General features: G+C 50.1%; 1 protein-coding gene across 1 annotated transcript in view; it reads right to left on the minus strand.

The window, feature by feature from the left end:
• Positions 1 to 10,093: 10,093 nt before the first annotated feature.
• Btbd16 (BTB domain containing 16) overlaps positions 10,094 to 23,227 on the minus strand; it is a 35,448-nt gene continuing 22,314 nt past the window's right edge. The window contains exons 9-14 of the mRNA XM_048336229.1: positions 17,486 to 17,577; positions 15,983 to 16,065; positions 14,262 to 14,339; positions 13,122 to 13,220; positions 11,099 to 11,287; positions 10,094 to 10,184 (exon numbers count right to left, since the gene is read on the minus strand). Of these exons, the coding sequence (XP_048192186.1) occupies positions 10,116 to 10,184; positions 11,099 to 11,287; positions 13,122 to 13,220; positions 14,262 to 14,339; positions 15,983 to 16,065; positions 17,486 to 17,577 (610 nt within the window). The 3' untranslated portion in view covers positions 10,094 to 10,115. The remainder of the gene's footprint in view (positions 10,185 to 11,098; positions 11,288 to 13,121; positions 13,221 to 14,261; positions 14,340 to 15,982; positions 16,066 to 17,485; positions 17,578 to 23,227) is intronic.

Consider the following 23,227-nt stretch of genomic DNA (forward strand, 5'->3'; position numbering starts at 1 on the left):
AATGAGCTCTCACAAATGGATACCTGCACACTGATGCCTGCCTCTCTCCCGAGCCCCACCAGATTCTTCAGCGTCTCCGTACCACGGGCTAACATGGCAGCAAATCCCTCCATTTTCAGAGCGCTTTGTGCAGCAGCCGGTACCAGTCACCCATGTGGCGATGTAAAACACGCATTTATCCTCTTACAATTCTGGAGGTCAGAGGTGGAAATCAAATTCGCTAGAGTAAGGTCTCAAGGTTGGGCAAGGCTCCTTCCTTCTGAAACCTGGAGAACCCACTCCTTGTCTCTGGAAGCTTCCAGGGATGGCTTCCATCCCCTGGCTTGTGGCCACCTCCTTACACCTCTGCTTCTGTTATCACCTCCTGCCTCTCTGGTCCTCTTAGGAAGACCCCTGTGTGCCTATCAGGCCCACCTGGAAAACCCAGAGTCATCTCTTCAGCTCAAGGTACTTGACAGTCACTCCCACAGTACAAGGCAGAATTAGGACAGAGCTATCTTTGGGGCTCATTATTCTGCCTACTGTATATCCCCATTCTGTCCTCACAATGGCTCTGTGAGGATCAGAAACCAGAGGCTCCAAAGGGTGAGGTGCTTTGCCATGTCGCCTCCCAGAAAGTGGCAGGAAGCGGGATGGAATATGGAGTGGTACAATAAGAACCTAAGAGTCCAACAGAGCCAGAGGAGAGCCAGGCACTGTAACCCAAGTCCTGCCGCCTCCCTCTTGGCTTGCTGCTCCTCCAATACAACACCCAACCAGGCCTTTGTTCCTCTTTTGAGGGTTAGGAGTTCAGTGTTTGCCTGGGCACAAAGGGAACACCTGCAGGCTGTCCTAGTTCAAGAAGTGACCCACATTAGAAGAAAAGAGCCAAGCAGGCCACAGCTGGGTCCAATTTTCCCTCCGTGTCCCAGCTTTTACGGCAGTCCAAGGGTTGTTTGTCCAGCACGCTCATGTGGTTTGGTCAATGATTTTCTCAACCTATGAGCTAATCACCTTTCCTATGACTTTACTTACAGAGATAGCTTACATCCCTGGATCCAACATCCCGGCAAGGGGGGAAAGAACCAGGGTCTTATCTCTTTGATACTGAGATAGCAAAAGGAAAAAAAAAAAAAAGGTGAGGGGGCCCAGATCAATATTCACTTGTTTTGATGGGGAGAATGATGGAAGGGGGTGACATAAATCAAAATGTTTGGTGCTTATAATCTGGCAAATTGAATTGAAACCCCTTTGTACACTACTTAAAGATAATAACAAGAAAAAACACATATCTCTAACAACAAACAATAATAATACTCACTTCCCCCCGCCCCCCTTTTATTTGTGCCAGTCCTGGGCCTGATCTCCGGGCCTAGGCATGGTCCCTTAGCTTTTTCTCTTGAAGATGGTGCTCTACACTTAACCCACACCTCCACGTCTCATAGACCCCCTTTTCAAAAGAAAATCTGGGCTGGCTTTGACCCTCGATCTTCAGATCTCAGCCTCCTGAGTAGCTAGAATTACAGGCAAGAGTCCCTGGAAGCTACCTCATTTGTTTTAAGCAAGGTCATGTGGATTTGAATCGGTGTTGAAGGGGCCAACAAACATTTGGCGAGTCCCGGCCCCTTCAAGGGCATGTGGATGAACCAGTGACCCCTGCCTGGAATAAGGACACGGAGCCATGCAGGCAGGGCTGGCTGAGAAGAGCTGGGGAAGGAGGTGATCTGCTGTGCTACTCAGCGATGCGAGATGCAAGACAGCTCCTCACAGAGCTGGAGCCTCCCCCAGCCTCCCCCCCCCCCCTGCTTTCAGCTGTCATCGTGCAGCTCGGCAGGCCTGCTCCCTGCTGCTCGCGGGGTTACCCGGGAAATCTCCCCTCTGTCCCGGAGCTCAGGAGTCAATCAGGCCCGGCGAATGGAGGAGAATCGGGCAGGGGAAGGAAGGAATCTCTGGGTGGCTGGGAAACCGGACATCCTGGTGAAGGGACTCAAGGGGGAGACTGCTTCTGCTTTAATTCACTTCAGCTTTGAGAGTGCACCTAGCAAATGTGCCAGTGAGTGTTCCCCAGGGGCAATGGGCCAGAGGGGGAGACAGGAAAAAAATGAAGCAGGAAGCTCGGAGCAGGGGAAGAAACCATCAAGCCCATTTTTAATACCAGATTGAAGTTGAACTTAACTTGGGGCCCACGCGTTTCTTAAGATAGGTCTACAACATACATCTTTTAACGAGACCATATCTATGCACTTCAAATTTTGATTTCTTTTTCCAATTAGCAGTATATTCTGAAGATACTTCCACTAGAATGCTTCAACAATGTGTGTGTGTGTGTGTGTGTGTGTGTGTGTGTCTGTCTGTCTGTCTGTCTGTCTCTGTCTGTGTGTGCCAATCCTGAGGCTTTGACCTAGGCACTGTCCCTGAACTAGTACTCTACTACTTGAGCCACAGCTCCACTTTGGGCTTTTTGGTAGTTAATTGGAGATAAGAGTCTCATGGACTTTCTGGCCTGGGCTAACTTCAAACCATGATTTTCAGATCTCAGCTTCCAGAGTAACTAGAATTACAGGTATAAGCCACCAGCACCCAGATTTTTTTAGTGATTATTTAGAGGCGAGAGTCTCATGGACTTTCCTGCTCAGGCTGGCTTTGAACCGTGATCCTCAGATATCAGCCTCCTGAGTAATCAGGTTTATAGGTATGAGCTGCTAGCACCTGGCTACAATAACTTTATGTTGTGCAATCTATAGATTACCCAGTTCTGCTTAGTTCCTGCTGCTAGCCATTCCAAGTCATGCTTATATTTTGCTATTTTTATAGCAACTCAGCTAGGTATACCTTTCTAGCTAAAATATTGACTCCTTCCTAAATTTTGTTTTCCTTAGTGAATTTGCTTACTCAGAATTTAACAGCTTAAAACAATTTTTTCTTACCACTTTACTTATAAAACAAACAAACAATTATTTCCTGTGATCTGGATAGGATAGTTGACTGGAGAAATCCTCTCTGTTGGGTTTCCTCTAGAATCACTTGTGAAGCCACATTTCACTGGAAGGACTAGCCTAGAAGCTTCTGGTAGGTCCTCCTCAGAGGTCTGGCCTTTGGTGTTGGTAGTTAAGCTCAGGCTTGGTCTTCCTCCACGCGGCCACTCGGGGTCACAGGACTCGAAGGGGACAAGAGCAGAAGCAAGTGCAAATTCACATGCTGGTCCTTCTTCCACAGCCAGCCTGGGAGGGGGGGGTGGCAGCAGGGGTGTGGGGGGGTTGGCAGCCCGGCCTCTGAAAGGAACAGAACAGACTCCCTCTCTGGATGGGTGGAATGGCAGAGTTCAGAGTGTGGGGCCAGAGCCGGGTGGTTCATCTCAGTCACCAGCACCATGTTCTACCACGGGAGCCAACTTCGAAGCTCTTTGCTACTACGTGGCCATCTTGGCCTCAGAAAGAGAGGTTGTCACCAGCCGGAGTCCTTTGGGAACATGTCCCTTTCTAGGAGCTGGCGCCACTGCTTCTGGAAGAGGGTGTGCAGTCCCTGATAGCAGAGGGGCTTCCTGCCCCGTGAGGGACCACGGTGATCAGAGTAAGCTCCAGGATGGCACCCAGAAGTGGCTGGTGCATCTTAGATTTAGACACAACGGGAGCTGAACTTAGCGTCTCTCCCAGGCTTCTTGCCTGACACCAGGCCCACACCTGTCAATCCTGCCCAGCCTCCCCTCCCCTCTGCCTCGGTCCCACAAGCGCTGCTTGATGTCGCTTGCTCCCACGCTGCCCCCTCCCCTCCGTGTGTGTGTGTGTGTGTGTGTGTGTGTGTGTGTGTGTGTGTGTATGTCTGTGCATATTGCGCCAGGACTAAGGCTTGAACTCAGGGCCAGAGCATTCTCCCATAGCATTGTCGAGTCAAGGCTTTGTTTTACCTCTTGAGCCTTACTTCCTCTTCTGGCTTTTGCTGGTTAAATGGAACTGAAGAGTCTCTTGAATTTTTCTGCCTAGGTTAGTTCTAAATTGTCATTCTCAGATCTCAGCCTCCTGAGTAGCTAAGATTACAGGTGTCAGCTACCAGTGACTGGCCACATTCCAGCTTTACTGGGTAGAAGTCACACAGTGTGAGATTCACACATGCAGGTGCGCAGTGCAGTGGTGGTTGGCACATTCACAGTCATCCAACCAGCACGACAGCCACATCACCTTCAACACACACACACACACACACACACACTCATTCACTCACACGATGCATTTTCAGGGTTGGTTTATCCATGTTATTTTGGCCAGAGCCTTGCACATGCTAAACATAGGTTCTACCACTAAGCTATACTCCCAAGCTTCTTCTTTCCTTTTTAAGGCTGAACAATATTCTACTGCATCAATAGACCACATTTTATGTCTAGTCACTTATTTGTGGGCATTTAAGTGGTCTGGGCTCTTAAAATAATCCTGCTGTGAACATCTGTGTATGGGAGGCTCACCTATAGCCATTGTGTTTGAGGAATTTCCAACCAGTAGTGGGTGAGAATGTGACTTCTCAACCTCCCTGCCTCCTCCTCCTTTGCGCTGCAACTCCAGATGCCTGCGGAAGCACCACTTCCCTCCAGTAGAGCAGAGCATGCCTTTAGACCTCAAACTCCCTTCCTGTTCGGGAGTTGCTTTATGCTCTCATCCGGCCCTGGGGCATCCTTCCGGGCAGCCATTGTATTATCAGCTGTCTGTCTACAGCGCTGTGACGGGGCAGAGCCTGGCCCTTAGGGATGACAGCACAAAGGACACATGATTCAGAGTTCCAGAGTTCCAGAGCTCCGTCACAGGGAAGAGAAAGGTCAAGCTTTGCTTCCTTGTAGCTGCCCTGCCCGAACGGTAGCCATTAACCACCTGTGGATGCTGAGGCCCACCTGTGTATGGCGTGACCGAGATAGGAGGTTTCAACTTTTATTTCATTGAAAGATATTTAAGTAGTGCAAGTAGAAGGAACTGGGTTGCGATGGTACCCCCACCCTACCTTTAACGATGGCAGAGCTCTGCTTCCCCAACCATGGAACTGTCCTCCCCCCCCACCCCACCCCCCTCACCATGCACAGCTTCTTCTTGGCCTAGATGTGGCCAGGTAAACTTTCACAGTGGCCGCCGGCTGAGCCTCAGGCATCGCTGCTTTTCCTACAAGGCCCTGGGATTGACCAAGAAACGCAGCCCCTGGTGCATCTGCAGGATGAGGAAAGAGCAGTACGTGGTCTGCGGTGGGTCCTCCGTCCCTTGCACTTTCTGTCTACCCTATGGCGATCTACACACGCAGAAACGAAACGAAACCACAAACCCGACTGCTCTGTTGCAAAGTCGCACGTCAAGCCGTCAGTGGCCACACGTGGCTCCTGGCTGTTGTAATGGACCGGTACCAACATAGAAAGTTCTGGTGGGTGGTGCTCCCCCTGCCTCACTTCACGTGCACAGATTTACTCCATTTCTGTTTCCTCTCGGGGGACCTTCTTCTCCACCCTCAGCTCTCAAGTTCTTGGGTTAGAGAGCCATAGACCATCAGCTCTGATACCCACTACCCTGCGTGCAAGTAAGTCTAGTTGGGACCCCTACACGCCTCCCCCCCCCAGGAAGCCCAAACCCAGTGCCACTCATCCGAACCTCCCTTCCCCTCTCCATACCACAAGATGCACTGGACTCCAGGATACAAAATCTCTAAGAAGAGAAGGCTGTCTCTTACTCTTTGTAATGCTCTTATCCTGATAAATCCATGGGAAGACAAGACACCGTTCATTGCTTTCCCCAGTCCACAGGCTCAGCTACTCTCTCCACTCTTGCCATAGAATCTGTGATTGCAGCTGGAAACACGTTCACAGGGCACCCGGGCTGACTTCCTCCTTGTGCCATTCCCCAAGAAAGAGCAGGCCATGTCCGAGCCCACACAACATCCATCTCAAGCCTCAAGGGCAGAGGACTCCAGAGAATGATCAAGGAGCAGGAACAAACTGTATCATGCACTTTTCCATGAGTCGGGCGCTTTACAAATCACACACCAACTGACATAATACTGATAGTTTTATTGCCAGGTTTAGATCAAACCCTGTGCCTCTGAGCGGCGTCTGAGTTTCCTAAGGCCACACAGATGGTAAGGGGCAGAGCCAGGCTTCGCACTCAGGTCAGGCTGACTTAGCAACCTGAGTTTCCATCCACAGAGTAAATCCTGGGCTAGCAAGGCTGGAGGAGAAAGCCTGGGAGGTGAACGGTGAAAGCGAGCAGGCAGAGAGAGAGAGAGGTTTCAGACATGGTGCACGTTACCCTGCCCAGTTCTCATGGCCACTGCTGTGGAGATTGCAACTGTAAGTCAGCATTTAGCCTAAGAAGCAAGCTCTCCCTCTTAAGAATTTTGCCCAAGTTTAGAGCTTTTGTGACAGGCAGACATCCCCTAGAATGTACCACATTCCCCCAGAATGTTTTTCACTTCCAACCACGAAGCAAGGAGAACTTGGAGCGGCCAGATGAGTTCAGATTGCAAAATTCAGCCACTCAAACTCTCATTTCCACTTTTGAGGTGGATGACGCCCTCTAGTGGACACGAGTGGATTCTCAGCATGGCAGCCCATGGCACAAGCACAGCAAGTGGGTGCCTCATTGTTCAGGATCTATTTATTTTGTGCCGGAGGAAATTTGTTTCTCAATGACTGTGTTTCCTTTTACAATAAGCCAGTGTGGTAAAGTAGAGTTGTTGTTTGCAGGCTTCTTGATTTCACTTTGTTTCTGCACTGGGTAAGGAACCAACAATGTCAGACCGAAGTCCTTTCTGGTTAGATGAAGGAGTCTTGCATGATTAAATGCCTTATTTTCTGTAGGGCTCAGCTTTTGCCCTTAGCAAACGTGGAAAATCCACGTGGCTCCAGGAGAACTGGGGAACATTTATTGAGACGGTTAGTAGGTTGTGTGCCTGTCAAAGGTGCCTACTAAGCTCCTGTCAGCCCCGTGAGCCCACTAGCACCGTGGAAGCTTGCTCCAAGGCAGGTAATGCTCTCCGATGTCTACACAAGGGCTGGCCCCCAAGGCGCAGGCCGGAACAGAGGCAGAAGAGCCAGTGCTGCCCTTCTTAGAGCTAGGAAGTGATGTTCAGAGAGTGACAAGTGCATTTTCTGATGTTGTACAGTTAATCAGTTGGAAGGTAAGGCAAACACCCCAATCCCTTCTGTCACCGTGCTTCTGACTAAAGAAACACCCCATTTAACCTCTGAGAGAAAACAAGGGGCTGGGTCCTAGCTCAGCAGTAGAGTGCCTGACTCATACGCACAAGGCCCTGAGATTGATCCCTAGCCGGGCGAAGGAGGGTGGGGATGGGAGGAGGCATATCAGAAAATCAGCGTCGGTGGAAGCATGCAACATTAGAAACAGTAGAGAACTCTAAATGTTCCCCAGGTCCTGTCAGTCGTCCCCAGTGATTCAGTCCTCTCCATTTCACTTTGTTTATAGCTTTCATTTTCTTCAACAAAACATACTACTTTATAGAAGTAATGCTTACTTTTTTTTTTTTAAAAAGTAAAACCATTATGCTTGTCTGAAAATGAATGACAACTCCTTATACAGACATGGAGTGATTGCTCAAATCTGAGGTTGAATGAAAGCATGCAACCACAAAGGCGTGTTTTTTTGTTTATAAAATATTCAGACTCAGTGACCAAACCAGTTGGTGGTGCTGGGAATCTCCCCCCCCCACCCCCCCCTCTGTTGCTTGGGGTGGGGTCCCTGCGGGTCCATGCCCCCTCCCCCCACCTTCTGACAGTTCATCCAATACCACACGGTGGGTAGCTTTGGGGGAGGGAGGGGGGTTGGTCTCTTTTTTCTCCCAAGATCTATGATTAAGATACTGCCTGGGTTGCTGAGGATCTGGGGCCCTGAGCAGGTAGCTCGGTGTGCTCAGCCTGGCCCTGCAGGGGAAGAAGGCAGGGGAGGCTTGCTGAGGCCAGTCATCTTTCCCAACCATCCACCCCACTGCACCACAGCTTCGCTTCTACCAGGTCCTAGGGTGGAAAGCACAAACCACCCCAGGGCAGGGGCTCAAGCAGAATGGATGCAAGACGGAAAACTGGTCACCCCAAAGCCACCAGAGCAGCTGAGAATCCAAGTGGCCTCTACCACGCCCCCCCCCCCAGGACAGGTGTGGGCATCAGAACAAGAGGGCGTCCTGCGCCGGCAGGAGGCTGCTGGGGGGGAAGTCAGGGGCAGGCAGGGTGGCGGAGTGAGCTGCGCCAGGGAGGGGCGGCCACGGCAGGCGGATGGCCTCCTCTCGCGGGCATGGAGCTATTCTGACTTCTCCGGCTCTCATCTCCCCTGCTCCCTCCCATCACCGATTCCCACGGACCAGGAGGCCAGGAAACAGGGCTTTCAGGAGGCTGGCAAACCCAGGTTCTTCTAGCCGGGAGATGACTCCCTCAGCCTCTAAGCTGAGCATTAAACTAAACACACCCGCCACATCCATCCACACAGCATCCTAAGTCCTCCGCTGCGTTTCCGCAGGCAGCTGGTGACGCACACCGCGGTGGCCACGCCCTAAGAGGACCCTGAGCACAAGTCTCTGTGCTTGGGTGTGGGTGGGACACATGGCTTCCTCTAGCCCAACGAATGGGCCAAAGGGGGCTGGGATGTCAAACCGGTGAATAGGGTCCCCCGTGCAGGACTCCATCTTCACGGACCAGGATGAGAGACTCTCCTGCTGGCCTTGGAGAAGCCAACGGCCACCTCCTGAAATGCCCGCAGGAGCCACAGGGCAGGGAATTACTGGGGACACTGGGACCTGGGTGACCTTTCCCCAACAGTAGTAACCGCCGAGGCCTCCGTCGTAGGGCTGGCTGTCAGAGGAACCCGCCTACAATCCAAACGAGCACAGAAATGCAGACCAACTAACAACTGCCTCTCAACTGCAGGACTGAGCCACGCTGAGCATGGAACCCAGCGAAGCCGTGCCCGAATTCCCCGGCTGCTAAGGAGTAAAGAGTGAGTACGATTTCAGGCTGCTTCATTTGTGGTACTTTGGAAAATGAACACCCTCCTTTTCCAAACCACCCAGTCTATTTGCACAGGTAGAGCAGCCAGGCACCAGTGGCTCATGCCAAGAATCCGAGCTACTTAGAAGGCTGAGATATGATGGTTGTAGTTCAAAGCCAGCCTGGGCAGGAAAGCCCACGAAACTCAGCTCCAATTAACTGGCAAAAAGCTGAAAGTGGATCTGTGGCTCAAGTTGTAGAGCACCAGCCTTGATCAAAACAGCTAAGGGACAGTGTCCAGGCCCTGAGCTCAGGTCCCCAAACTGGGAGCTCCGCCCCCCCCGGCCCCCAAAAAGAGTAGGATGCTAAATACGTTAAGTCACTCGAGGCCTGGCGATTGCATCCATCCCTTCTACTTCTTGTTCTAAATGAGCCAAAGCAGCCAGGATGAGGGCAGGCATATTCTGGGTCCCAAGTAGATGTGGGACACGAAGGAAGTACTGAAGCTCTTGCTGGAAGTCTGTTGTTACCTAGGTTCTCCCACAACACCCCATGAAGCTGGACTGGCAGTGCTTTGTGGCCAGGAACGGCAAGGAGATGTGTGACGCTGACACCTTCCATCTGAAGTGCCAGACTTTGAAGTCAGGCCCCATTTTACCACGCGAACCCCACTTTACCACGCGAACCTGAGATAAGCAGGCCCTGTGAGCAGACCAGGACAAGCCCATTAGGGCCCAGTCGGTCTAGAACTCTAACCGCTGGGAATGCTTAACTCTGACCACCCCTAGAATCGAACGCTGAGCCAATCAGATTTGTACCTCTATCCTAATCTTGCTTGCTTGAACACCTGATTGTTGTAACTTTGTTCTTTGCCTTTATAAGCCCTGTGTGATCGCAGCTCGGGGCTCCCTCCTAACCTCCGCTGTGTCGGTGGGTAGGACGAGGCCCGAGTTGCAGCTCGCTTGAATAAAGCCTTGCCTTGCTTTTGCATTTCGGAACGTCTGCGTCTCGGTGGCCTTCTTGGTGGTGGTTCCGCGACTTGGCACAACACATCCTTAAGAGCCACACATGTGGGACTGTGGCTAAGGAGAGCAGGCAGCTGAGCGCCGGACTCCCCTCACTTTATTTCCTTTTAAGCAGGTGGGTGATGTCAGATCTCATAAGATTCTTCTGGAAACTATCAAGATACTGGGAAGATGAATGCAAAACTTGCATAGATTGGGCTGCCCACAGTTTGGATTTTCAAGACCTGTACAAGGTGAAACAAAACACAGCAAACGGGGATTTTAGGATGAGAACAGGGTCAGATCCTCCGCCGGGGGAAGGGGAGGCTTGACAGCTGGCAAAACCTGGAATCACCTCAGCTAGGTTTCGAAATAACTTCCTATTTGAGGCTTGAATGCAAACTAAAGGCCCAGACCTCAAGATTACGGCTTGGGAGTTGTCATAAAGGAAGCAGGGCTGTGTCGCCGTCACCGGACCGGCCTTTCAAAGGAAGCTTCCTCCGCATTCCATGCCCCTCCCACCAGGAGCAACCTGGTGATCTGGCCTGTGCCCAGGATGGGTGTTTCAAGCTCCCAGGTGATCCTGATGGAGCCAGCAGGACCGAGAAGGGCTCTCGGCTCTACAGGAGAATCCCTGCGCCTTGACGGCAGCAGGGGAGGCCTCAGACCTCTTTGAATTCACATTCAAAGTCCTCCTTGGGCTTTCTGACCATTTCAGGATTACACCTGGCAGAGGCCAGGGAAGCTGCTTTCCTGCCCAGATACTGGCTCCACCCACTGAGCTGATGGGCTCCTCCCTCCCTGATGAACCAGGGGAAGGCTGGGGCCCAGGGCCACCAGGTTTTCCAGGGAAACAGATGGGTGTGCCCAGGTACCAGTGGATACCAGCACTGGCATCTACCACTCCCTACTGAGCCTCCACACAAGTGCTCTAGGAAATGGAAGTTTGAAGCTAGAGTTATCACTCTGCACAGCTGCTCTTTCTAGAAGGTTTCTCTTTAGCATTCTTGGGAATCATGCCTAAAGAAGGTGAGAAGGCTTCTCCTGTAAATCACTAAAGATTGGAAGCCAGGGTTCCCTACAAAGAGGCGAGGGGAGAGAAAGAGCAAAGAAGAAATAAAAGAGAGAGGAGAAGACGGGAGCAGCACTGAAGGCTCACGTGGCTTTTGCAGCACGGCTTGTTGCACCCAAACTTCTGTGTGATCTGGTTGGTCTTGAACTGCTTCCACTTGCCATCCACGAAGGTGTAGGCTCTGATCTGGTACCTGACCAGGCGCTCAGCCTTCACGCTGATGGTGATATAGTCACAAGCCATGGTGAGGCACTCCCGGTCGGTGTGCTTGATTCTCTGTAAAGAGGGTGATTGGGCTCAGTGGGCCATCCGCCATGGGGCCCGTGGCGGAGGGGACCAGAACGAGGGACACGTGGCTTCTGTTTCACATGTGCAGAGAGCAAGAGGACACTTCCCAGATGGACAGTTCCCGGGGGCCACCATTGGTATTCCGCCCTCACTAGACACGAACTGCAGGCTGATGCACGAGAGATTAGCCAAACTGGACAAACGCTAACGAGCCAAGCATCTGTCATTTGGCTGGAATACAAAGATGCGATGCCATTGCGCCTCTGATCGCATCAAACAGTTTTTATCAAAATGAACTCCAGGAAATGGAAACTAGAGGGTTTTTTTTTCTTTGTTATTGTTTTCTTTTCTTTTTATCTTGCTTGTTCATTTATTTGTCTTTGGGAGGGAAGGGGGAAGCACATAATGAAGGGACAAAGGGTGAACAAATGCAGCAATGGTACTCATTAGACACTATGTTGAAAATGAACTACACAACTTGTGGGTGGGGTGGGAGGGAAAAACTGAGGGGGGGGAGAGAAAAAAAGGGGGGTGACATTGTCCAAATGAAATGTATTCATGACCTGACTTATGTGACTGTAATCCCTCTGTACATCACCTTTATAATAACAACAACAAAATAAAAATTAAAAGAACTCCAGCCTAGTCCCAGGGGCCTTTTGGTTGGTCAAAATTCATCTGTTCTTCATCTCTTCATCCAGTAAATCCATTGCATGGGGAGGATGCCCAAAGGACTAATGAGTAAGAACAGAGACCCCAGGGAAGGGGATTCTAATATTCCAGTGAATATTAGAAGGTAGTGGCAAATCTGAAACTAAAACCTTGGGTTTCATCATTGGTCATCTATTCATTTTGTCCACTCTTCATTCATTCATTCATTCATTCAGCCTGTCGGTCAGTCAATCAAAGTTCCCCTTGTATTCTTGGTACAGTGACCAGCAGTGGTAACAACAGTATGAATAAGATATGATTCTTCAGGAAGCTTGCTGCTTAGAGAGACTTCTAAGCAGATCCTAAATGTAACGCGGCCGTCGTCATCATCCTCATCACTGTCGTCATTGTAACTATCCCCAGCACACGCAGGCTTGGGTGGGGGTTGGAGCTCAGTGGTAGCGTGCATGTACTCTACTGAGCTTCCTTCAGCTTCTGAGTTCCATCCCCAGTATCAAAAACAAAACAAAACAAAACAAAAAACCCCACCAAACAAACAGCAAAACAAAAAAAGCCACATGTAATGCTTTCTGTTATATGTGCTGCACGCCCTTTGCACAAATCACCACATTTAATACAGGGTAGGTCCTGTCACTTTCCAACTTAACGATGGGCGATAAATGAAACTTGCCAGCCCCTGTGGTTCACCAGGGGGTCTGACTACGACTCTCTGCCCTTAATCAGGCCTCTTGGGCCTCTCCTCAGAGTCCAGTAAGAACACTGGTAAGGCCCTCACCCTCTTGACTTTTCAGGTTTCTCTCCTTCCTCCTTGCTGTGCCACCCTACAGCCCTCCCCTGCTGTGGGCACTGTGTGTCACTCCGGTGGGAGAGTGACCATCCTCCAGGCACCACCCACCACCTACAAGCTGAGGATAAATGGATTTCCGAGATGGAAGACTGCAATGTAGCCGTCTTTCTCAGTAGAGGTCATATAAGCACAACGTCACTCAGGGTGGAGAGCCCCATCTGTCTCAATGGCCATAATATACAATCCCCAGTGCTTACAATATAGCCAACGTGGCTCTTAATTCATAATGGATTGGTTATTATTAACCCAGTATGAGTGGATTGAGTCCAAAGGTGTACCCTTTCTGCATTCCATTCTCCTTACCTGCATGGAAAAGCTGTAAGAGGTTGCATCGTGTTTGATCCCCTTTATCTCAAAGAAGAATCCATACAGACAAATTATCTTTGAGTGAACAGTAAAATCCTGCATTGGGAAAGAGAAACATCAAGATGAAGGGAGAAATCTGCTGGATCAAAAGACAAGAGGACACAGCCAAACATACAAACATATTCTAGCAATAACCAAGAGGAGGAACAGCCCATTTGACAAGTGGTTGTCACCAGTCAGTGACAACTATTGAGACAGTTCCTTTGCCTGTCCTTTAGTGAGGAAGCCATCGAATTGGGTGTGCGCTTAGATGATTCGTGGTCTGTAGATCTCTGAAACAAAGCATGTTGTTCCAATTTCATGGGCCTTAGAGACTCTCCCTACTCATAGCACTTGCAAGAAGTTCTCGAACTGGAAGTGTGGCTCACGTGGTAGAGTAGCAGGTGTGAGTGAAAAAAGCCAGATGGTGGTGGAAGGCCCTGAGTCCAAGCCCAAGTGCCAGCACACAAAAAGAAATCATGGTCTTGGTAGTCTACTATCTGCCCACGTTGGTGGGACTGACAGAATCTCTCAAATGATAGGCTCGGAGGCGTGAGTCTCAGAAGCACAAATTCTTCTGAGCGCTCTGCTGGGTGCCCTTGCAGGAGAACAGCAATCCCACGGAGAACGGTGTCTCTCCCAGCAAAAACAAGACCCAGCCCAGCCACCGGCTCCCACCACTGGCCCGTGGCTGAGGGCTGAGGTGCCGTGACCCACGGCTGCCTGATTCCAGGACCCACGAGAATGGCTTCCCAAGAATGGCTTCCCCATTGCCACCTTCAACACGGACTTGGAATAGAGAGCAAGTAAGATGGCTCACCCGCACATCATCCTTTCGCCAGGCCTTTCCCGGTAGCCGCAAACCCCATCAACACCCTTCCATCCTGGGACAATCAGGATAGTTGCCCTGCCCCCTAATTTGGGACACACACATCAGATTGCTAAATGATGTGTCCCAGGCCTTGTCCTGTGACCTTTCCTAGGGGCTCCCTGACCTCCCTGAGAGAGGTCAGAATGGTCACCGGCCATTCTACCACAGGTCCTGAACCAAGTTGTAGAGGGAGAGCTCTTCCCCAGGGGAGGCCCAGATTTTAGTACCTGGTCAAAGACCAGCCCGAATCTCATGGCCTGTGAGGAGAGTTCTCTCGAGTAGACCATATCGCCGCCGCTCTCCAGCTGGAAGGGAAACACACACGTGAGCAGCGCCCTTGTGCACGGAGAGGCTTGCCTGCCACCATCTTCACACCTGGGCCCGGATCCCAGGGCCCCCCCGCCGCCCCCCATCCTGGGAAGAGAGTGTTGTCTCCAGACCCTACATTCAGCCATTCATCTGATCTACAAGCATTTCTTGAAAACCTACTAGGTATTCTTCTCAGTGCTTTCATGGGATAAGCCAAGGATAGACAGAAAACATGCCCAAGCATTCCCACGGGGAAATAAAGTGTGCACATCTGCATTTCGATCGTGAGGCTGAGCTAGAAGGGGGTCACATCACCAAGCACAAGGTCCCACGTGACAGGCTCCACCCTGAGGACCAGGGAAGGGAGAGAGGAGACCTTGAGAGGATGACATCGGGAGGGAGCAAAGGACAAAAGGAACAGCATGGGAAGGTCCAAGGGCAGGAAGAGGAGGGTGGGACTTCCTGAGGTGTCAGCCCAGATACTGTTCTTCAGCTGTTCTGTTGGAGCATGGTTCTGAGCCGTGTCATGGAGAAGCATGGGTTTGTGGAGTTGTCATTGAACACGGAGAGAGCTGGAGCTTGGAGCTTTGGTTCACACATCACAATAAGGATTTGTGGGGCTGGCAGCATTTTAACTAGTGACTCACACATCATCAGAATTCAAACACTGCCCTGCTTTAGTTCTAAAAATGTACAATTGGAAATGCACAAAAAGTATGCTAGTGTGCACAGACAATTCACAAAGGGGACATGTGGAAAAACACGGCCATATTTGCTGGTAGTAAAGGAAATACATATTTTCAAATGAGATGCAATTGTTCCCTTCTTCATAAACAAAAAGCGTGTTGAAATGACAATGTTCTATGCTGCTGAGTATGTACAAAGTGATGAATGAATGCTCATTTATATCTGGGGGAAGAGTAATTTGGCCCTGACATTTATTAATATGTATAAAAGTATAAAAGACACAGCCCTTCTCATGAGCATTTCTACTCTTGGGGATCTCCTACAAGAAAATAAGTCAAATTATAGTAAAACAAACTAAACCATTATGTGACAATATGCTCTTCTCATGGCCAGTTATAACAATGAATAGCTAGGAACACTATACATTTTCTACAAAAAAAAAAAAGAATGATAAAGTATCATTGGCTAGAGCACAATTTCTTGGTGGGAGAGACTGCAACCATTAAATGTGCATTTGATTATATATATATATATATATATATATATATATATATATATATATATATATATATATATATATAAAACTGAGAGGTAATAACTATGAGTCTTTGCTTGGTTGACCTGAGAGTACTTATTTTCTTTCTTTCTATGTCTATGCATTGAGTATGTTCAATAATAAGGATATGTTATGTCGGTGCCCCGTAAGGCCTTGGTTTGGAGAGTGGTGTGACATGATCAAGACTCTCTTCCACTCGGTGAAACTCTCGCGAGCAGCAGGGCAGATTCCCTGAGGACCAGGATGCTAGGCTGGGCCTCCTCCGCCTCCTCTGCAGAAGGATCAGCTAGGTCCTGACCTCCGAGGCCCAGAGGCTCCAATGTGGAATACATCCCCAGCAAAAGCAAAGTCAGGGAGGCAGTGGACTAGGAGTGCTTCCTCGCAGAGACGACTCACTGTAAGGTAGTGGTTGGCTGTCACCCGGACCAGCCAGGACTCCGGGAAGAAGTTAATATGCTTTATTTCCTCCAGATCCTTGCCTGGGAGAAACACAGAGGGAGGGAGTATGTTTACAGCTTTATTCATACCCGAACCTCAAAAGTGTGACTTACAGAAAGGATAAGGAAGCCCAGGGAAGGGAGAGGGTCAGATGACAAAATGGAAATAGATGCCTCAGCATCATTGGGGTTGTGTACAGGCTGTTTCTTTTATACTCCCAATTAAATCATTTTTAAAAAGACACTTATATGAATTAACTGCCAAAGTAGAGAATGGATTCACTCCAAGTTGGAGGGCATTTCCAACTCGAGTAGGAAATTTTCTGTGCTACACATTAATGCATTGACGTTTAACTTATTTACAAAGAAATGTATTCCCAATGATCCCAAAAGAAAACACTGTTGCTCAGTGAATCAGTGGAGACAACTTGGAGAGCTACATTGAAGGAAAGACCACAAATTCTGGCCCCTTAAACTGAGATCTGAGGATCATGATTTGAAGCGAGTCCAGGCAGAAATGCCAGTGAGATTCATCTCCAATTAACCAGCAAAAAGTTGGAAGTGGAGTTGGTTCGGGACACAGACCTAGAGCTTTCAGGTCAGATGAACAACTTATTTCTCAGCTGTATTCAGCTGGAGAATTTGTCCCTGATCTGTGTAGCATATGTCGTAAGCATTGTACTGTCTCATAGGAAATTGTTCTGACATATCGGTAAGGGAGACTTTAAACCACGCTGTCCAAGTTAACTAGCAAGCCACAAAGATTCAGCCACTTATCAGTGCAATAAACTATCAGGCTCCTCTCCTCTATTTTGCTTTACATTTGTTCCCACAGGACTTGGGTATACATGGAAGTGGGAAATGAAAGTTGAGACAGCCCGGGCATACTGGAAATCAAGGAGACACTAGATGTGACCATCCACAGCCCAGAAACTGGTGCAAAGGGTAGAATCAGCCTCAGCTATGCCTTGTAAAACGGGTGGTAAAGTTGAGACAGAAATACTAAGGACTTCCAAAAACCTATACCTGTTGGGTGAACAGTATCTACAGCACTGAAGCCAATCTTTTCCTCCATAGAGATTTTGGGGGGAAAAAAAGAATTGACCTTCAGGGACAAGTAGTTCATCTGGTCCAGTTTGTCTCTCAACACTGCCGGGCAAATGACCCAGATGCAAATCCCATGCTCAAAGCAGCCACCCAATCAGGTGACAAGAAAACAGCCCCCAGCAGTTCCATAACCTAGCCATTGTCCTACTTCATGGCATCTCTGATTGTCTTCATTTGGCCTGTAGAAATGGAGACCCAATGGTTATATGACTTTCCCAAAGTCACCCAGCTCAGAAGTGTCACAGCTAGATTTCAGCTGACTGTTTTGGGCAACTCCCAGTAGGGTTCCTGGGGAGTGGCTGAGGGTGGGGCAGGTCCCCAAGAGCTCTCCCACGCATACCGCCACGCCACTTACCGCTGGTGATGTTGTGCAGACGCAGGCAAAGGAAGAGGGGCATCCAACCCTGTCCTACGTCGCGTTCCAGAAAGCAACACTTCTTGGGGAAGCTTAGCGGAGGCAAAAAGAATAGAAACCTTCAGAAAACTGCTTTTAGGAACAAAGGGGGTCTACTGCAGGCCACGTCAAAGGGACCCGTGGTTTCTCCAAGTAGAACTATTTGTACCCTGGTTTCTCTGGGCAAGATCCAAGCTGTGTGCATAGTAGGTGCCCAACAAATACATATCGAATGGCCAGCAGCGTGACAACACGGCCATGTTCTCTATAGAGGATTCACTCATACTCCCTCCCCTCGAGTCTCACAAACTTCCCGTGGGACAGACGGGCAAGGATCCCCAGCTACATTCCACAGAAGAAAAGGAGAGGCGCGGTCAGTGCTTCAACCAGGGGCAGGTGACTTCTTGCCGTGAGTGATGGAATTAGGCCCTTTAAAAGGACTTTCTGGTAGAATGAGGAAGACGCATAGCTGTGTGAGTAACTCGTTTCCGTAGCTGACTTCAGTCTCCATTCTATTACACCCGTGTCCGTGGGAAATGCCCACGAACTGGCGCACAGGCGGCGCTCCGAGTCCCCTACAGGACATCGGCGTGCAGACACACATCCGTCACCCTTGTTTTGAAATGATTTGCTTTATAAAATGGTCATTTTTTCCCCCCAAATGGGACAATGGGGGATACTTTTTTCAAGTCTCTTTGGAAATACAAGGTCACTCCCTTGAGGGAGATCTTGCGTAAGATTGGCCTAGGGAACGTTTAGATTGCTTTTCCATGAACTAGGAGTCCAAATAACACCCTGTCCCAGCTGGACCGGACACACCCTTGGCCCTGAGTCCTGCCTCTCCTGGGGATCCTGCCGACCTGCGCAGAACTGGGCCGCCGTTTCTGGGAGCCTCCAGCCCCCCCCGATTCTCAGTGGTCCCAGGGGCTCGGTCTAGTGGCACTGAGAAGCATAGCACGAAAGACAAAGGCATTCTGATTCGGTTCAATGAATATGTATTCATCCCTACTCTGTCTCTGGAACCTCTTGCTGAGCTCTAAATACGGGCAGATAGACGCTTCTAGAACTGCAGGACTGTTGTTCTTGGAACCAGCCCTCTATTACCCAGGATGAGGGGCTCGTGTGTATGCCGCTGTTTTCTACGCACACCGGTGTTTTCAAGTGACAAATAACATGCCTGTGTGCCCATTCTACTTACTGACCTGGAGGTTACTTGCTTCTCTGCCTCTGTCAGCATTTAACAAAACAACAGCCGAGGAGGGGTGTCAGGAGGGCCTCACTCAGTGCTCTGGGGAATGAGGTACTCCTGTGGCCAGGGTCCCCCGAGCTGGGCTGAGCGCTGAGCACTAGCCGGAGGTCTAGCTTAGAAACAATCAGATGAACCAGCAGAGGGGGAAGGGGCGCTTTCCCTCTGACTGGGAGGACACAGTTCCCATGCTCTGTGCTGGGCGGGAAGGCTGCTGGAAGATGGGACCAGAAGCCAAGGCCTCTATGGAAAAGCCTCCGGCCTCAGTGGATTGGGAAAGCACTTTGTTGAGACAGGCATGGGGCCCTGAGGGAGGTGGCGAGGATGTTCATCCCCCCCGGGGCAGCTCATTGACCATTGGAGCTGGGCTCCTGGAGTCAGAGACACCAAGGTTCCAGTCATGGTCCAGTCATGCATCAGATATGACTGGGCCTCCCCGAGCTTCATCCTCCTTCTCCATCCAGGGGAAACAATAGCCACGCATGCCTCTTTGGGTAGACAGAGAAGTCAAGATGACAGTGCCTGGGACGCGCCTGGCACCATTGCTCTCCTGTCTCCAAGTGAGCTGGATGCAGGCTGGCTGTTCGTGGACTTCTTTCATAGCATTCCTCATCATTGCCACCCTCAAAGTCACCCAGGCCGTGGGCCAATTCCAAGGACGGCGATGGTGCTTCTAAACTCGCAACAGACCTGAGAATAGGGCTCATCTCCTGGAGCCAGTAAGTATCACCTAGATCAGATGCTAGCACCCAGAGGGGGCAAGGTCACAGAGCCAGCGTTTGGGGCCAACCTCACACGTCCAACCCAGGGCCTTTTCCATCTCACCTGCTGTGTTTTGACTGGGTTCGTTCAGAAGCAGCTGTTCCCTTCTGCCTGAATGGTGGGTGAGTTTGCATGGTGTGACACAGAATGGGAACTGGAAGTCTACTGAGTCTGGAGGCTTCTGTGAATGGCTGTGTTGGTGAAGACAAGGCTAGGCATAGTTTTCCTGGTGGTGCCAAGCTCTGTCTAGGAAAAGACCTCACGTGGTGTAGACTTATTTTTCTGCAACAACTGCAGGTTTCCTAAAGCTCCCTGAAAACCCCAGGGCACGATTTCCCCAGGGAAGATAGCTCATAGTTCCTCGATATTGCAAGACATGGCCAGGTTGGTACTGGGGCCAGCTCTCCATGCAAGTCTCCCGCACAATTCCAGAAAGACAGAACCAGCCAGGGGCAAGTCTCCCTCTGAGGGTGTAGACAGCCATTTTAAAGGTGCGCTCAGGCCTGACTTCCTCCTTCCCATCACCTGCTGGCTGAATGTAAGATTCATGGCTCTGCTGGCTGAGTGTAAGATTCATGGCTCTGCTAGCTCAGCATTTCACACATGAGCCATGAAACGCATATATGGGTGTTGTGAAGTGTGCTAGAACGTCGGTGAACCTTGAAGAAATAGGCCACACACTGCCTGATTCTGGTCCATGAGGTGCTAGAATAATGGTGTCAATAGAGACAGAAAGTGGTAGGGCTGGACAGGAGGCGGGTGTGGGGGGGTCTCCAGTGAACTTAAAATGATAGCTTAAAACGATGTAGCTTAAAATGATAAAATGGATGTATAACCGAGTGAACGCATTAGTGCCATGGATATGCCTATAAAAATGGGTAAAATGCTGGCTTCCCTGATCCCTGTCTGTTACCACAAGAAACAGAATGCGGGTTAAAAGTTTCCTTAGCTTGCTCGAAACCTCTTTGAAATAATATACTAACATTTAAATGACTTGGGGGGAAAATATATCCATTTGAGGGCAATAGCTCACAGTAAGATGACAGCATGGCTCTTCGTCAAAACCTAACTCAGAGCGGAAGACCCGGGCATCAGAGGAAATGGACCTCTTTGCTCTAAACCCCCCAAGCACACTAAATGAAACGGTTCCTGCGGCTGCCAGCTCAACATCAACTCCCCAATGTCTCCACTGCTTAGGTCACCCGGAACCCCAGCACTGGGGAAGTGGGTGGGTGCCCCTCCGTGCACAAAGGTTAGACTGCTGGCCAAAGTCTTAGTGAAGTAACTGGCAGAGCTGGGATTCAGATCAGAGCTGACCTCCTCTACCACCTGCCTCCTCTATCGTTTTGTCTCTGCTTCCTGGCTTCAGACTCTAGGAAGACAGGGACTTGTGTCTACTTTGCTGACTCTTGTGTTTTTACCCAACACCTCTGGCCATGCCTGGTTGTTCCCTTGCAACCTACTGGGTATGTTCCAGCTTCAACTCCACCTTTCCGTCCCTCCATCCACCCACAGTTTATCTACCAGGAATGCCAGCCTTGCCAGCACGAGGTGCCCAGGCTACTCCATGCCCACTCGTTTGTCAGCCGAGTCCAGCCAGTAATTTGTCCCTGTGATGGTCAGGATGGCTCTGATACTTGAGTCTGGTCGAGACTCATAATCTTGTCTAATGACAGCCACGGTTATCATTAAATCCTCTTTGATGACCCCCTGCGTCCAGATTCCTCGTGTGTTCCTCCACACTATGGTAGAAAATGAGCTTTGCTGTTTCCTCTGTATTCTGGAAAGCCAAGAAGCAATATGGGGGAAATAGAGAGCCACAAAGACTTAGAAATCAATCATAGTTACCATCTTGAGAACAAGGGAGAGTCAAGCGCCAGAGAGCCAAGCCAAGGGGAAACAGAGGCAGTGACCAGAGCAAGAAAAGACATCAAGTTCAGACAAGTCACAAAAGCTGTGTCCTGAGAAAGCCTCTTGTCCCCAGATACACCAGCCTCGAAGCACAGCAGCCGACAGAACCATTCCAAGCACAACTTGGTGGCACCGATGTCCATGTGACTCATGGGATGTTTTTTGTTAAATGGATGTGGCAGTAGGAAAGATCACCACTGCCGCCGCTGCGGAGCCCGGGGGTCACGCATGCTCTGTGGCTTCCTCTGCAGATGTCTTCCGTGAATCACGAGGAGGCGTAGCTTCTGCCCACGCTGGGGTGTAGCACCCAGGACTGTTTCCCTGGGGAAAGCAGCAAAGCTGGGGCCTGTGGGATGCGGGGCATGACCAGGCAGATCTCCTAGGTGGTTCCGTGAGCCCCGGCGTGCGTGGGAAGGGCGGGGAAAGTGCTTGTTGGGTTTGTCAGGCTAGGACACACCCATGCAGCTGGCACAAGCTCTTGTTCTCGTTGCAGAAAAGCAGTACAGGGGTGGGAATGGATGTAGAGTCTAGAAGGGATGCAGGAAAGCTCCCGGAGCTGTCCTCGGTCAGCTCTGCAAAGGCTGGTCAGATGGGGACAGGCTCAGGGAAGGCGAGACTCAGCTGAAGGGGCAGTGAAATCTACAAGTTGGGGTTAGACGGGAACTAACATCATGGCCTCTTTCAATGACCTCTTTTCTGTGATTGAGCAAGGCGCATTTGATAATTAACAAATAATCTAAAGACCAGAGATAGAAGTGTATAGTGATTTGCCCCCAGCTCTTGAGACCTCAAAGTAAAATGAAGTGTCAGGACACCTGTGAGGTTCCAGTCAGTCTCAGATGCCCCGCTAATTCTCACAAAGGAGCCCTTATCAGCCCAGCTTCTGCTAAACTGCAGAATGAAAAGGCAGGACCGGTTGATAATTGCTAAAGGACACTCAGCAGCAACCTCCTTTGATTGAGTACAGTGAGCAGCTTAAGAATTGATAAGGATAAGTCCTACAGTTATCCTATAGTTTCTAAGTCACCCTTCACCTCAACTCATGTGAGCATAAGAGAAGTTTTCCCCGGTTCTTTTTGGAGATGGGATGAGCGTTGCTGACCCCAGTTATGATGACCAATTACACTTGATTATGAGTTGGCTTCATCACCCCTCCAGAGGTTCGCCCAGATCTAGCCCCGTCCCAGGCATCAAGAGGAGTAGACATGGGGGTAAGAAGAATATGGGGCTGTTTTCCAATCTCCTGTGGAGCCTGCGCATACACAAAGCTCCCGTAGAAGTGAAGGTTCAATCCTGGCCCCGGGAAGAAGGCGCCGGTAGAGATGTACCATACACTGTTGCGCCCAAGCCTGGAGGGAAAAAGGTGCCACCCGAGGTCAGATCCACACACATCAGGACTCAAGTCATCCCCAGCCCTGTGCAGTCCCTGCAGAGCTCCACGGGCCTTGCAAACACAGCGCCTGTGTCTATGTACTATCAAGCAGCTGCTGGGACAAGTCACGACCGTCCTTCCTGGAGCAAGTCACAGAGCACTCCATGCAGATTAGCGCTCAGAGTTGAAGTGAAATACCTTAGAGGTTAAAATTCCTACTAAGGAACATTCGAAGCATCGTTCATTCCCAGCTGTTAGTGAACAGCTGTTCAGTGGTGGGGCTAGAGTGTAAAGTCTTTACGACACAGACCCGGTTGTGCATGACCAGCATGAGAGTCATACTTGGGGACAGATAAATCACGCACAATGTATGTTTTAAAACAAATCTTAAGGAGATGTGCACGGAATGCCT

This window comes from Perognathus longimembris, chromosome 2, assembly GCF_023159225.1.
Source record: "Perognathus longimembris pacificus isolate PPM17 chromosome 2, ASM2315922v1, whole genome shotgun sequence".
In the NCBI taxonomy this organism is placed as follows: Eukaryota; Metazoa; Chordata; class Mammalia; order Rodentia; family Heteromyidae; genus Perognathus; species Perognathus longimembris.